Source organism: Lipotes vexillifer, unplaced genomic scaffold (genome assembly GCF_000442215.2).
Source record: "Lipotes vexillifer unplaced genomic scaffold, Lipotes_vexillifer_v1.1 scaffold59, whole genome shotgun sequence".
Taxonomy (NCBI): Eukaryota; Metazoa; Chordata; class Mammalia; order Artiodactyla; family Lipotidae; genus Lipotes; species Lipotes vexillifer.
The window spans coordinates 2,851,545-2,867,714 of record NW_006791208.1 but is presented as its reverse complement, the minus strand read 5'-3'; the positions used below and the strand labels follow the sequence as shown (position 1 = coordinate 2,867,714).

At 51.4% G+C, this 16,170-nt stretch overlaps 1 protein-coding gene across 1 annotated transcript in view; it reads left to right on the top strand.

Moving 5' to 3' along the window:
• Positions 1 to 983, top strand: part of MAT1A (methionine adenosyltransferase 1A) — a 16,028-nt gene extending 15,045 nt beyond the window's left edge. Inside the window, exons 8-9 of the mRNA XM_007464219.1 lie at positions 71 to 204; positions 881 to 983. Of these exons, the coding sequence (XP_007464281.1) occupies positions 71 to 204; positions 881 to 983 (237 nt within the window). The remainder of the gene's footprint in view (positions 1 to 70; positions 205 to 880) is intronic.
• Positions 984 to 16,170: the final 15,187 nt, after the last annotated feature.

Here is a 16,170-nt window from a genome sequence, read left to right as displayed (position 1 = left end):
TCCCCCCCCCCCCCGAGGATGTCAGGGTCTCTGCAAGGGGCCCGTCCTTGACCCTGGACTCTTCTGGAAGGTGTCCTATGCCATTGGTGTGGCCGAGCCACTGTCCATTTCCATCTTCACCTACGGAACCTCCCAGAAGACAGAGAGAGAGCTGCTGGATGTGGTCAACAAGAACTTCGACCTTCGGCCTGGCGTCATCGTCAGGTAGAAGGACCGCCCCCTTTTGGGTCCTGTTGGGCAGGACCCTCTTCCCTCACCCGGTGCTCAGCTCATTGGAAAGGGAAGCAGAAGGAAGGATGTTCAGCCTCCCAGAAGCAGGAGGGGCTTCAGGCTCTTGGTCCAGCACAGTGCAAACCCCAAATGCAGGATGGTTTTCAGGTTGAAGGCGGCTGGGTCGGGTCCCTGCTGGCCCAGCAGACCCTGACCCCAGGGGGGCCATCTTTGAGCAGGTGGGGGAATCTTAGGAAAATAATCACAAGGCCCGTTGGCTGGGAATTTAGTTGGCAAGTCCAGCCCCACCTGCTCTCGTTTCTGATGCCACCCCTGCAGCCTGGAGCTTGACGGTGTTGATGTCGGTCTGGGCCAGGTGAGTGGAGTGGAGAGTAGGCCAGAGTTCAAATCCCCGGTTCCTGCTGCGTTTGTGTGATCAGTCGGGCGGTCCCTGAAGTCTGAGCCTGTTTCCTAAGAACCAGTGGCAGTCACCTCGTAAGACGTGGCATGGCAGAGACAGAACACTTATGGGGAGTTAGTTGTTCTCGGGTGGGTAACACCACCCACACAGACTGTCGTAGTCTCTTAATTGCCCCTGTGCCCAAATTCAGAGGAAGAAACTCTGCTCCTTTTCCATTAGAAATGACCTTTTTTTCTGCTGCACATGCAGGGACTTGGATTTGAGGAAGCCCATCTACCAGGAGACGGCATGCTACGGCCATTTCGGAAGAAACGAGTTCCCCTGGGAAGTTCCGAAAAAGCTTGTGTTTTAGTGCTGGTGGGACCGGGCCTGGCCGCACCGTGGAGGCCTCTGGGTGGAGCAGAGCCGTGTTCCTCTTCTCTAGGACCCTGACTCTCAGATCTCCCGGACCCCGGGCTGGGCCTTGCCCACCCACTGCCGCCTCCCTGGCAAAGCCAGGCCCCTCTGATTTAGCAGGAGGAGGGGGCCTCCTGGTGCCGGGCTCAGATCTCCTCGTGAGGACAGTCACGAGGTCCCCCTGCCTCTCCCTCAGGCCAAGGCGATGCGAATTTAGTGGAAATCCCACCCGTGTCGGCGGTAAATCCCCTCGCTCACCTTCCACCACGGCCTGGACGCTGGCCAGCCCCTGCCTCCCTGGCGTGTGCCGAGGGCAGCACACGGCACAGATCTCAGGGCTCCATGTGGGCCTGGGTGTGCCGGGGCTGCCCCTCATGTCTGCGGCCGTGCGGTCAGCGTCCTGAGCCCAGGCCTTCCAGAGGCCCTCCCAGGCTGGGCTTGTGGCAGGGGTGAGAGCGTCTAGTGTGTAAGGGACCGAGCCACTCACTGATCTCATTTCTTCTTCGCTGCAGCACAGTGAGGTGCCCCCCTGTGTTACCTGCATGTATAGATGGGGAAGCCGAAGTCGCTTTCCCAAGGCCCCACAGCTGCGTGGGTCAGGGCCTAGATGTGAGAGCGGGAGCCCATACACCGTGTCTCCCCCCGCCAGCCCCCCCCGTCGCATGCCAGAGACAGGTCTGAGCGATGACCAAGTGCATTGAGATGAGGCTGTGACCTCTGTCCTGAAGACTTGAGGTCGCTGGGAATTAGGGGATTAAGCCCTTGGTGAGTGAGCCCTGGGCCATGATCTGCAGAGTCAGGACAGACCCAGAGGGGTGTTTCCTTTGCCTCTTTCATTTCAGAAGACAGTTCGGGGTGCACTGGCTATCCTGGCCCACGGGGCTGGGCTGAAGTTGGGCATTAAGAGGCAGCAGTATAATCCCAGCCCCTGACCACTCAGGGACATGCAGGGCTGGGCCTGTGGACCCCTGGGGTAAGGGTCCAAGGCCAGTCCTGTCCCATTGGGCTTCCTAGAGCAGGAGCCGTGTTCCTCCTGCTTGGCCCTTAAACAAGGGATGGAACCCTGTGTCCTCCACGGCTCCCTCTCTCTGGCCCCTCTGTAACCCCTGCAGTCTGAGTGCTGTTAGAATCAGTGAGTGAGCCCCTCAGGCCCCCCTTCCAGAGAGGACAGCCCTAAGGCCCAAATATCAAATGTTAAATGGTGACTCAAGTGGCAGGGCTTGACCCCTGATGGGAGATAAGTCAGTCAGGGTGTCATGAGGCGATTTCTGCCTTTACCAGGCAGCCTGTGGGGGCAGCTCTACCCCTGAGGTCCTGGCTGCTCCTTTGCGCACCGGCGTCTTAGAAGCTGCACATTCCCCAGCCTTTCCATCTGTGGCTGGCACCCACTCCCCGCAGCCCCCTTCCTCAGCCTGGGCCTCTGACAGCTGCACCTCTACCTTCTCCCCAGCTCCCCACACCACAGGCTCAGGTAGGGGCCTCCATGGGCCTCTGGAGAACACTGGGGACTGGCCTTCTTTCTGCGGCACACGGTGCTGGATCTGGCTGGGAGACACAGCCCAGGAAGCCTCATCTGGGTGGCCGACGGCCTGCAGCTGGGCTCTAGGCCTGAAGCACGAAAACCCTTGGCTTTCTCTTCCCCTCAGGGAAAAGGCAGCTGTTCAGGGCAGAGAAAGAAGCCCAGATCTCCATAAAAGCCTAGAGCTGGTGTGTGTGATACGGAAGCTCAGGTCTCTCTCAGGGCTCCAGGTCACCCAGGAAGTCTTGCGTTCCTTTCGGGAGAGGGAGGCTCAGCCTTGCAGGTGGCTGAGTTCCTCTAACTTGGGCCATATTCGAAGTGAAAATTCAGAATTTTATACTTTCCCCACCCGCTGGAGAAACAAGGTGTTTTTTGGTCGACACTGTTTATATGAAACTAGAGTCTGTTTGTTAATAGTTCCTGCTAAATCGGTGAATAAAAACTCAAGGAGCAACTACTCTATGCTTAGCTTCTGTCTGCAACCCTCTAGAAACCTCCCCTCCAAGTAACATTACCTGATCCCCGTCCCACAGCGAAGCAGGTGTCCTGCCCTCAGGGTTTGCCAGCCAGGGTCCCTCCGATCCCGTGCGTGTGGGGTCCAGCCAGCACAGGTTAAGGCGTCTCATGCCACCTCCTGCGGCATCACTGCATCACCGTATTCATTCTGCAGCACGCCGCCCAGAGGTAGGCATTCCTAGCAAACCCACGTCACATGTGGAGACCCTGAGGCTCGAAGTGGGATGGGAGTGTGGCCGAGGGCACCTGGCTGGCAGGTGGCTTCAGAGTGTGCCCCCTCCATCATCTGGCGTTTGTGCCCCTTGTCCTCGCCTGGTTCCTTCTGCTGCCCCTCCCTGCGTGTTGTCTGCAGTAAGCCTGGCATGAGGCGGGCGCTCGTGCAGTATTTGTCAGCCGGTTCAGTGACTGAAGTGAGGTGAGTGAATGAAGGGGGTTGGTTGGCAGAGAGACGAGCCAGGCCTTCAGTGGGTGCACGTTTCCCTTCACACGTCTCGTGAGGAGAGTTAACAGACCATCGTTTGGATGAGAGATTGTCCCCGCAGGAGCGCCTGGAGAGGTCGTCCTGGGGCGTGGTCAGAGCAGGCGGTGGGGAGGGGGTCAGCTCTGGCGAAACATCCCGAGGAGGGGGAGACTGCGGAAAGAGGTTTCTGGTGACACCCCGGCGCAAGACAGGCCGACCAGGGCGCCAGGAAGGACAGACCTGGGAGTGTGGCAGAGAGAGGAGACCTGTGCTCTAGAGGCTATTGCCTGGGCTGTGCAATGACTACATTTCCTAGAAAGTAATACACATGAGAACACATAAATAAAAAGATGCACGTGAGCCGTGTTAGGATGCGTGCCCGGGACGGAAGGTGGAAGAATGGCTCCGTAGGCATCAAAGGCCGAATAATTAGTGAAAGCAAGGAGGGAAAGCCCCTTCTGGGCCATGAAGTTCCCAAGTGTCAAAGTGTCAGGGAAATGAAATAGCAAAGGAGACAGGAAGGGAGCGGTGGGTAGGGGAGGGCGGGGAGGCCAGGAGAGTTGTGGGAGTGGGGAGCGTCCTTGGGAGCCAAGCGAAGATGAGCGCGGGTCGCCCACGTGGAATGACACCAGCGGCTTACGTGACGTGAGGCCTCCGAGTGCCCAGGGACTTCAGCCACATGGAGGCTGTCGGTGACCTGGGGAAAGGAGACTCCTTAAAATGTAAATGTGGCCGTGTTTCGCACCCCAATTGTAATCCTCGAGTACCTCTAACACACCAGGTATTAGCTGGCAGCGTCCCACGTGCCTGCCCACTACCCATCTGTCTGCCCTCATTCTGGGCTCTCCCACCCACCCCACTCCAGACTCCCTGGCTTCTCTGGCTTCACCAAACAGGCCCCACTCACTCCTGCCCCAGGACCTTTGCAAATGCCATTCTTTCTGTGATACTCTTCTGTCTTTGGATGGATGATGCTCTGTCTCATCCTGTAGGTTTCAGATGAAATTTCTGTGTTTCTGAAAAACCCCTTCCTTGGTAACCTCCCCTTTCTACTCCCGTTTTTTGTTTCTTGTTCAGTGTGTATAATGTGTAAATATGTGATTTCCTTGTTTAACCTTGGGGCCCAAACCCCTCGTGTCTCCTTCTATACCCACCCACCCTCTCGTCTCTTCACAGGTGGTTCCTCCGAACCCTTCCAGTCTCCGTTTACTAATCACCCCTCCAGAAAGACTCTCCCCAAACTTCCTCCATAAATGATGGCCATCTTACTCTGGTCCTGAGCCATCAAAAGCTGTAATTCCTTGTGGGTGGCAGTGCCTGCTTGTTCATGCCTGTCGCATCCATAGGACTCAGAATTCTTTTATTTATTTATTTATTTATTTATGGCTGCATTGGGTCTTTGTTGCTGTGTGCGGGCTTTCTCTAGTTCCGGTGAGCGGGGGCTATTCTTCGTTGCAGTGTGCGGCAGTAGCTTCTCTTGTTGCAGAGCACGGGCTGTAGGCACATGGGCTTCAGGAGTTGTGGCTCGTGTGCTCTAGAGCGCAGGCTCAGTAGTTGTGGCGCACAGGTTTAGTTGCTCCATGGCATGTGGGATCTTCCCGGACCAGGGCTCGAACCCGTGTCTCCTGCATTGGCAGGCGGATTCTTAGCCACTGCGCCACCAGGGAAGTCCTGGACTCAGAATTTTTGAGGTCTTACCTTGGCTGCTTTGTTTGCCATTTCATACCTGGCTCCAGTGCAGGGCCTGGCACAGAGTAGGTGCTCGATGTAGTCGTATCAGAATGAATCCTAGGTGTGCCCGTCTCTCCTGCTCCCTGAGCTCCCCTTATCAAAGAGGTTCTGCAGGCGCTGAGGATCCTGCTTGCCCTCCGGTGGGTTCTGTGCCAGGCTCAGGTGCCCAGAGATGTAGATGTAGATTACCATCCTTCATCAGAGTTGTGTGGGTTTTTTTTTGGTTTCGTTTTGTTTTGTTTTGTTTGTATGTGTGTGTGTGTGTTAGCACTTGTTAAGAAATAGCACTGTAACCGTGAGTAGTTATACAGTAATCACTTGGCAATTTAATGTTTCAACACTGGAAGTGAACAGGGAATGAATGACACGATATGACAAAGCCCATTTCCCACAGAGGGTCCAGAGGAAGGTGACATCAGATGGGGAGGCACCCAGAGGCGGGTATTGAGGAAGGGGAGTCGGGAGTTTGGTCTGAGAGGTGGTGGTGGATGGAGGGGTGGGGGAATGAGAGGCGATTGGGAGAAACAGCAGTGGGTGGCTGGGGTGAAAGGCTTGGAAATGGAAACTTCAGGAGAAATTTTGGCCTGGGACAAATTCCCCAGAGCAGATGTGACCCGGGCACAGTGTAAGAAGCAGTGACACAATAGCCAAGACATGGAAGCAACCTAAGTGTCCACCAATGGAAGAATAAATAAAGAAGATGTGTCGTACATGTACAGTGGAATATCACTCATGAGCAAGGAGGAAATCCTGCCATTTGCAACAACGTGGATGAACCGGGAGGGCATTGTGCTGAGTGAGGTAAGTCGGGGAAGGACACACACTGTATGACGTCCCTTACGTGTGGGATCTACAAAAGCCGAACTCACAGAAGAGAGTAGAATGGTGGTTACCAGGGGCTCGAGGGGGTGGGAGGGTGAGTGGATGGGGGAGTGGGGAGATGTCGGTTAAAGGGTACACACTTCCAGTTAAAAGATAAGTTCTGGGGATCTAATGTATAGCATGGTGATGATAGCTAATAGCACTGTATTATATACTTAAAAATTGCTAAGAGAGTAGATCTTAAATGTTCCCACCACAAAAAAGAAATGGTAACTATGTGACACGATGGAGGTGTGAGCTAATGCTCTGGTGGTAATCACTGTGCAGTGTATCAAGTGTATCAAATCAGCACTTTGCACACCTTAAACTTATACAGTGTTATATGTCAATTATATCTCAATAAGTCTGTGGGGAAAAAAAACTGAGACCGACACCTGGTTCCTGGGCTCTGAGGTCTACTGCCTTGGCATCTTCACGAAAGAGGTTTTGGAGAAATAAGGAAGAGGGGCTGTGTTCTGAGTTCGGTTCGTATCAGCCCTAGATACAAAAACATGTGGGTAGGAAAATAATTCATTGGAAGAGGAAACCAACCAGGGGGAACAGGGGAGTTTACAACCCCCAAAATCTGCGTCAAAGGTGGCATTGGACGTCCCCTTACAATATGGGAGGTTACAGCAGACCCATTTGATGTGACTGTCACAGGACAGTATGAGACTCAAAAGCCATAAGGGAAATAATTCACTAAATCCGATGTCATAAAAGAAATTCTTGTGCATTAGGGGGAAAAACCCACAAAGATAAAAGATAACTGACAAATGGAAAATATTTACGATGTCAAATTTAATGAACCACAGATCAATAAGAAAGCAGACAAAACCCCAGAAGTAAATGGACAAAGTATAAGGACAGGAATAAACATGTAATTAAAGAAATGGAAGAAACCACAAGAAATGAAAGTTGCTCGACGGCACACATTTCAAGGAATAACTTTTTTAAAATGCAATATAGTATTTTGGCAAACAAATGGCTGGGAGGGAAATGTTCTTAAAATCCAGGGCTGGCAAAGATGTAAGGAAATGTGCATTTCCGAATACGGTCTGCGTGACTTGTTACAAACTTTCTGGAGGGTACTTCGTTCTTTTTTCTTGAAATTTAAATGCCGTGTTTGTCAGGTTTGACCCTTGGGTCAGAGGTGCCATCAAGATAGGGAGGGAGTGCTTTGCTCCCAGACCTATGGGTCAGGTGGCCACACCCTGTCCTGAGGCAGGAGGGCAAGGTCGGTGTGGGCTGACCGGATCAGGGTGGTCGGCGGGGAGGGGGGACTCTCAGGAAGCCCACGTGTGTTCTTGGCCTCCTAAGAGCAGGGCTCCCCCCCTTGCTGCCAAGGCTGAGGGGCTACCTCTAGGGTGTTTTGTGGAGCCCCCAAAAGATGGCACTGGGACATGGGGGCTGGAGGAGCCCTCGTCCTGCACAAGCCAAGGCTGCAAGTGCTGAGGCGATCATGGCAGCCTAAGAGGACCATTCAGATCCCCAGGTTACAGAGGAGGAAACTGAGGCTCAGGCGGGTGAGGCCACTTCTGAGGATCCCCACTCAGTAAAGGGCAGACCCTGTCCCCGGGCAGGATGGGAACCACGGGTGTGGCGGCATGATTCCCCTTCCCTTAGTCGGGAGAAGTGGCTGGATCGTGTCCTCACCCAGCACTGGGCCTCGTTCTGCTGCTCTGGAGGGGTGTAAGGACCCCCGGAGCTGTGCATGTTCTCCAGCAGGAGGGGCAGCCCCTAGGGGAGGAGTAGGAGACTGCTTCCCCTCAGTCCTGGACCCACCCCTCACCTCCAGGGGCCCTGACCCCATCCGCTGTGCTCACCTCCCTCCTCCCGACAGGAGGTTGGATGGCTTGTTCTAGTCTCAACTCTGGGCTGAGGGATCCTGTAAGACAGTCCCAGGGGGAGCACCTGGCCAGGCTGACCCTGCCCCCCTCCCCCTCCCCTCCTCCAGGGCTGCTCCAACCTCTCAAGAGGCACTGTGGGTCCATCCATCTCCCCGCACAGAACTCTGAAAGGCAGCTCTGACCATTCTCCCTTTAAAAAAAAAAAAAGAAAGAAAAAGAAAGAAGGAAGGAAGACAGAAAGAAAGGAAAGAAGGGAAGAAAGGAAGAAAGAAGGAGAAGGGAAGGGAGGGAGGGAGGAAAGAAAGGAAAGAAAAGGATGGAAGGGAAGAAAGGAAAGAAAAGGAATATCACCTTGTAATTAGCTCTGATTTTGGCATCAAAGCATCCCGAGGTTATGAGTTCTAAGATATTTCATTTGTTTTGACCTCATTTCTATTTCTCTGCTTTCCTTGTGTTTCATTTTCCATTTCTAACTTGCTGAGCTGCATGTAGGCTCAGCTGCTTCTAGATCCAAAATTTACCCCAGAGGCAGTTCTAAAATTTCCACATGGTTGTTTTTGCTTGAATTTTTTCACTTGTTCCTAGTTTCACTGACAGGCAATTACAGAAAATAATCTCTGTTATTTGTACTTTTCAAAAAATTTTTGAGGTTTTTGTTGTATAACAGTCCAAAATGGTGAATTCTAATGTTTTGTGGTCACCTGGTGTTATTAGCATGTAGATTTGCATTTATTTTAATTTGTTGAATATTTAAATTTATATAACATGTACTTATATTTTAAATTATGTAATTTGTAATTCAGATACTCCTGTGGACAGTAATTTTAAGCTTTCCTTAGGGAAAGCCACAGACGAGGGAGCAGAACAAAAACGTGTGAATTGCTCGGGAATGGCAAACGGTGGTTTCCTCCCTCCCTCCCTCCCTCCCTCATGCCGTCCAAGACTTGCATGGATCATGGAGCACCGTGCCGCAGGCCCTGGGGACATGGGCCGGGGAACCCAGGGGTTACGTGTGGGAACGTGCTCACAGCATGAGCAGTGAGAGGAAGGGCTCACCAGACAGAGGGGACAGTGTGGGCAGAGGATGGGAGATGGGTCCTCGGAGACCACAGGAGCAAGGCTTCAGTAGAAGGCAGGAGGGTTGAGGGTGTGTGCCTTTATTGTTGCTGTCCTTCCCTGCCCCCCTGTAGTGCTGGTCTGCCCTGGTTACCAGGCGCAGGTGTGTCCCCTGGCCTCCTCCCTGTTGTGGTCCAGCAGACCATTGTTGTGGTCCAGCAGACCACTGAGACCATTGTGGGGGCCCTTCATCAGCCTGGGGAACTAGGGAGGACTTAGCCTCCCGTGAAGCTGTTATAGCGGCAAACCTAGGAGATGCTGCAGAGTTTCATGGCAGGAGAACCTTCCGTATGATATGAGGCCGAGTCTAACTCTCCCTGGATCTCAGTGGGAGATGCTGGAGGGTGCTGTGGTAGGTGTCCTGGTAATAGTTCTCTTGTTTCTGATGGACTCGTTCAACCAGTGGCAGGCGTTCTTCGCAGGGAGCTGAGAAGCATGCCAGTAGCAGTTCAGCACTAATTCTAGGAAGATGTAAAGCCCTCATCAAGTTTTGTCCTGGAATAGAAGACCAAAGCCCAGAAATGTCAGATGTCCTGGACCTGTCCAAAACGGATCTGGAGCTACAGAGAGTGATTCAGAGATCTTGGAACAGCCCAGTGCAGGGGGCCCGGGTTCGATCCCTGGTCAGGGAACTAAATCCCACATGCCACAACTAAAGATCCCGCCTGCCGCAGCTAAGACCTGGCTCAGCCAAACAAATAATTAATTAATATTAAAAAAAAAAAAAAAAAAAAAAAAAAAAAAAAAAAAAAAAAAAAAAAAAAAAAAAAAAAAAAAAAAAAAAAAAAAAAAAAAAAAAAAAAAAAAAAAAAAAAAAAAAAAAAAAAAAGATCTTGGAACAAAGCTGGAAAGATCCATTTCTTCTCAAAACAGGATTCTGTCCCTTGAACTGAAAACTCATGATCATTGAAGGCTGAAAGAAACAACATCACCTCCAGACAGGAGGTGCAGGCCCAAGACAAAGAGTATCAGAAACAGCGATTACGCCAGAGCTTCCAGCGGGGAGATCAGGATGGCGGAGTAGGAGGACACCGAGCTCACCACCCGCCATGCACGCATCTGTAATACACGTGAAGTCCTGAAAACTAACAGGACTTGCAGAAAGCCTCTTCCCCAGTCAAGGCTGTAAAGAAAGATCCACGTGGAGTTGGGCAGAAGGGAGAAGTGATCAGGTCAGGAGCTGTGCCCCTAGCAGGGGACACAGAAAAGGAAGAGGATTGCATGGGCTTGGAGATCCTCCCTGGGGAGTGAGGGGTTTGAGCCACACACGGGACGCCCCAGCTCTGGGGTCTGATGCGGGGAAGACGAGTACCCTTAGCTGGTTTGAAAAGCAGTGGGACTTACTGGAGGGCTGTAAGAGACCTAGACACTACCCTTGAAGAGCGCACACATACTCGTGCTTAGTCCTGGGAACAAGGCAGGGGAAGCAGATGGAAACCTCCCCCGGGCTCTGGCCAGTTTCATGCGTACCCCAGCCCACAGCGGGAGCCTGCCCAGCCACTCTTGGCTCTGGTGCAGCTGTCCCCCAGGGCAAAGGCTGCCACTCCTAAGGAGAGAGCACGCCTCGGGGGGATGAAGATGGCTTGAACCTGGCCCTGCCTCCAATAGGGTGAGGGCTCCTGTAGGTGGCGAGCGTGCAGAGACAGCAGATCAGCAATGACCGGGGCTCTGACGGGCTTGCTGGGACTGTCCCAGAGCGTACCCCAGCCCACAGTGGGCACCTTCTCCAGCCTGTCTTGCTCCAGTGCTGGAACCAGCTTGGACCTGACCCTCAGGGCTTCTGCACCAGCACCTGGGGCCCTGACCATGCCCCCAATAGGGACTGATGGCCACTGAGCAGAGGAGACACCCCTGCTCACAGCTGACTCCAGCTCTAGCCCCTCCATCTCCAGCCCTAGCCCCCACCTAGGCGGTAGCTGCCAGCACACCCTGAGGGAAGATGTGACCCACGCTCACTTCCACCAGAGCCACTGGGCACACGCAAACTGCTTAGGAGCACTCTCACACAAGGACACACCTTCAAGACGGGGAGAGGTTACTAACTTTCACCGAATTTTATAGAGACGGTTAAACAGAATGAGAAGACAGAGGAATTTGTTTCAAACAAAATAACAAGAAAAAAAACGCTGGTGAAACAGAGAGATTTACCAGATAAAGAGTTCAAAGCATTAGTAATAAGAATGCTAACTAAACTAGGGGAGAGAATAGATGAACACAGTGAGAATTTTAACAGAAAATATAAAAAAGAACCAGTCAGAGAAGAATACAATAACTGAAATGAAAAACAGAAGGAATTAACAGCAAACTAGGTGATACAGCAGACTAGGCGATACCGAAGAATGCATAAGCAATCTGGAAGACAGAATAATGGAAGTCAACCAATAAGAACAAGAAAAAGAAAATTTTTAAAAAGGAGGATTGTTTAAGGGGGCCTTAGGGGCATCATCAAGTGTACTAACGTTCACATTACTGGAGTCCCAGAAGGAGAAGAGAGAGTGAAAGGGGTAGAAAATGTGTTTGATGAAATTATGGCTGAAAATTTCCCAAAGCTGAAGAAGGAAACAGATTTCCAGGTACGGGAAGCACAGGGGGTCTCAGACAAGATGAACCCAAACACACCCACACCAAGGTATATCGAGGTAATTAAAATGGTGAAAGTTAAAGAGAATTCTAAGGGCAGCAAGAGAAAAAAAAAAAAAGATTCGCATACAAGGGAACCCTCATCAGCCAGTTTTTCTGCAGAAACTTCACAGGCCAGAAGGGAGCTCTTACAACTCAATATAAAAAAACCCAAACAACCCAATTTAAAAAAATGGACAGAAGACCTGAATAGACATTTTTCCAAAGAACGCGTACAGGTGGCCAACATTCACATGAAAAGATGCTCAACATCACTAAGCATCAGGAGATGAAAATCACAACCACAATGAGATATCACCTTGAACCTGTCATAATGGCTATGATCAAAAAGAGAATAAACAAGGAGTTTCTTGGTAGTCCAGTGGTTAGGACTCGGTGCTTTCACTGCCATGTCCCGGGTTCAACCCCTGGTCTGGGAACTAAGATCTCGCAAGCTGCGCAGCGTGACTGAAAAACAAAAAATCCACAGAGAGAGAGAGAGAGAGAGAGAGAGAGAGAGAGAGAGAATAAATAATAAATGTTGGTGAAGATGTGGAGAAAAGGGAACCCTAGTACATATACCATTTGTGGGAATGTACATTGGTATAGCCACTATGGAAAACAGTATGGAGGTTCCTCAAAAAATTAAAAATAGAACTACCGTATGATTCAGCAATTCCACTCCTGGGTACTTATCTGAAGAAAACAAAAACACGAATTCAAAAAGATATATGCATCCTAATATTCATAGCTGCATTATTTACAGCAGCTAAGATAAGGGGCAAACTAAGTGTCCATCAGCAGGAATGGAAAAGAAGATGTGGTACGTATTTACAACGGAATATTATTCAGCCATAAAAAAAGAATGGAATTTTGCCAATTGCAACAACATGAATGGACCTGGAGAGTATTATGCTTAGTGAAATAAATCAAACAGAGAAAGACAAATACTGTATGTTGTCACTGATATTTGAAATCTAAAAAAACAAAACTAGTGAATATAACAAAAAATGAAACAGACTTACAGAGAGCAAACTAGCGGTTACCGTAGTAGAGAGAGAAGCGGGGAGGGGCAAGATAGGGGCAGGATTAAGAGGTAAAACACTATCTTTAATGTAAATAGGTGACAAGGGAATATTGTACAGCACAGGGAATATAGCCAATATTTTATAATAACTTTAAATGGAGTATAATCTATAAAAATATTGAATCACTCTTGTATACCTGAAGCTAATATAATGTTACAACTTAACTGTAGTTTAATTTAAAAAAAAACAAACAGAGCTTCTAGACTTGGGTCACACATCTGATGATCCAGATGGAGCACATGCTACCCGAGCCCTGGGCCCTTGTTTTCCCCGCCCCCACTTTTTCCCTCTGTGGCTGCCAGGCGTTCCCTGCCCCTCCTCTTCCTCCATGCTGTCCAGTGAATCCACATGTGGAGTTCATGGTGGGAGGATGTTCTCTTCCACCCCTTCCTCCAGGAAGCCCAGGCGGGCCCCTGAGCTGGCTTCTCACGAAGGGGTCTTTGTCCTCCCCGTCGTCCTCCCTCAGGGGCTGGGTCTTCCCTGAACACGCTCATCCAGAACGTGGAAATGAGTTACCTCCTAGCTTCGTGACCAAATCCCAAATCACCCCACGGCCCACTATAATAGCTCACCTTTATCCAAATGTATTTTTGAATTATCTACATTTGTTTTTAGTTTTGATTAAAAGGTTCAGATTATGGAAAGAAATTTGGAAAACATTTTTTGATTATTACAATTTTACCTAGGAATTGTGGAGTTTCCACCATTGAAGTTTTTTTGTTTTTGTTTTTTTTTTTTGCGGTACGGGGGCCTCTCACTGCCGTGGCCTCTCCCGTTGCGGAGCACAGGCTGCGGACGCGCAGGCTCAGCGGCCAATGGCTCACGGGCCCAGCCGCTCCTTGGCATGTGGGATCTTCCCGGACCGGGGCACGAACCCGCGTCCCCTGCATCGGCAGGCGGACTCTCAACCACCACTGCGCCACCAAGGAAGCCCAGTAGTTGTTTTTTAAATGATTCTCTTCATATTTTAATTTCTACAAAATAATAACGGGTTCAATTTAAGTTGATGACACAATTGACTATTTCTTAAACAACTGTTCTCTGGGAGGAGTTCAACCACCAGAGACATTGGAAATATCAGAACACTTTCTCTCTGCCGATGCTCCTGTGTTGCTGGGTAATAAGAGAACAGTGGGGATGATGTCATGGTCTCTGTAAACAGTAGTTGATTAAAGAATGGCTGGGCTGTGCTGATTGTGTGGGGAGCAGGTGTGTGGAATGAGGGGCCCAGGGGGCTCCTGGTGTTCTGGACCCAGTAGAGCTGCTGCCCTCTGGTTGTCAGGGCCCCTGGCCAGGGCTGGACTGAACTCAGTTACTCACGGCTGCAGAAGGTGGGTACAGGCTGAGATTCTCAGCTCTGTTCCACCTCTCCAGGGCATCTGGGTCTTTTCAGCTAGAGCGAAGAGCCTGCTCCAGTGGCACCACCGGCTGTGCAGTGCACCTGCTGAGGGCCTTGGGGGCAGCCGGTACCAAGCTCTGGGCCAGCAGCCTTGGGGCTGAAGGCTGGGGTATAAGCTGCTGAGCTCAGTCTAGCTGAGCCAGGATCAAGCATGTCCAGGGATGGATGTGGATTCTAGGCAGAGAGCAAGGCTGGAGCTTCTGGGGGATACAGTAAGCTGTCCTGGCACCTGAGGCTTGGATGAGGTCCACCTTGCCAGAGTGACAGTCCAAGAGGAGCCCATCCAGGGCCTGAGCCATGGCTGTGGGCAAAGAATGCACTGGATCTTCAGGGAAGACACGCCTAAGATGCTGTGGGATCAGATGGAAAGACGTTTAAACCAGGCTCTAGAACCTGCAGGCTGTGCCACTTCTAGTAAGTTATGGGAACCTCACTGAGACTCGGTTTCCTTCTCTGCTATAAGGGGGTAAAGATGGGCCCTGTCTTCCAGTGAGACTGGGAGGGATATGGTAGATGTAAAGGTACCTAGCAGGTGCTCAGGAATGGACGCTGGTTTATATCAGCCCTCTCTGGGGCACAGCACTGAGTCAGCCTCTGTGGACAAACAGGGATGGGACGATTAGCAAGAAGAGCCCTGACAAAGGGAGGCGCACAAGGGTGAAGACTGTATCAGACTAGGTCAGGAGGAAGCAGGGAACAATCCTCATGGATACGTCCAGGGGAGTCAGGGGAGTCAGAGGATTAAGGCAGTGCCTATCACAGCACCTGATACAAAATAGCCCTCCGTGAAGGTGGAATCAGTGAACATGGAGGGTGATGTGTGATGTTTGTCTGCACATCCTCTCCTTTGGCTGCAGTTCTTCGTGAAGCCACCAGAGGGCAGAGCTGACCCATACATTCCTTGTGGGATGGAGGCCAGGCTCCTTCTTGTGAGTTCTGTTGGGGATGATAAGCCTCAGAACTCAGGGACCACCATTCCTCTCTGTAGGTACAGAAGCCATTCACAGAACCCTTTTCTCAACATTCCATCTGTCTGGAACAAAAAAGTCCAGTTGAGGCAAATGTTCCTGCGTCAGTCTGATCAGATTTCTCAGGGCTTTGGTGTGCCTGTGCCCCCTCTCATCCCAGGGAGTACCCGCTTCTTTCTCCTTTGTTAGGGGTGTACTGTTCTGGGGAGGAAGGATTACGCACATGAGAGACGGGCCCTCAGGTTCTTCAGGAAGCCATGGGGGACACAGATGCCGTCCAACATTTGTGTCTGCTCTTAAGTGGAACTTAGAAGGAAATGGGAATTCCTGATCAAGGACACTTGAAGCCCCGGGCCCAGGCGCCATCCCCCACCCTGCAGCGAGCCAGGCCTCAGGGGCACAGCTGGGAACCGCGGGCTTCCTGAGTGAGGATTCTCCCCAGGGTCATAAGAGTCTGAGGCACAGGCAGCAGTGTGTGTGGCACTGTGTCCTACCACTCCCTGGCCTTTTGTGACATGTACCAGCCTGGGTCTCCGTTCCCCCCGTGGGCCCCTCTATTCCTCTCATGTGTCTCTCCCAATCTGGCTAACTCTCCTTGGTTCTCTGGGGTGGACTTCAAGCTGTGTGCAACCGCTCTCTGCTGGTCTCTCAGTTCCCTCTGCATTCGCGGGGTGTGCTTGCGTCCTTGTGGGTCTCTGTGATTAGTCACCTGCTCCCTTCCCTGGTTCATGTTTAACCGAGACAATCATCCTCAGGTCCCTTCCACACTTAGCAGGCGGAGGCTCTTTCTCCTCCAGCTTCAGTATCCCTGTTGCTCCTCGGACCAGGCTGGATGCTGGGTCAGGATCTCATGCAGATTCCGTGTTTGTCCTATGGATGTCTGCAGGGCTGTGTACAGACAAGCCACGGCAGTGGGCACAGCCCCAGGACAGTACCTCTGGGTTGCCGGGACAAGGCTTTGTGGTGGAAGCAGATGTGGCTGGGGGGCGGGGGGGCCGCCGGGGGGCGCCCCGAAC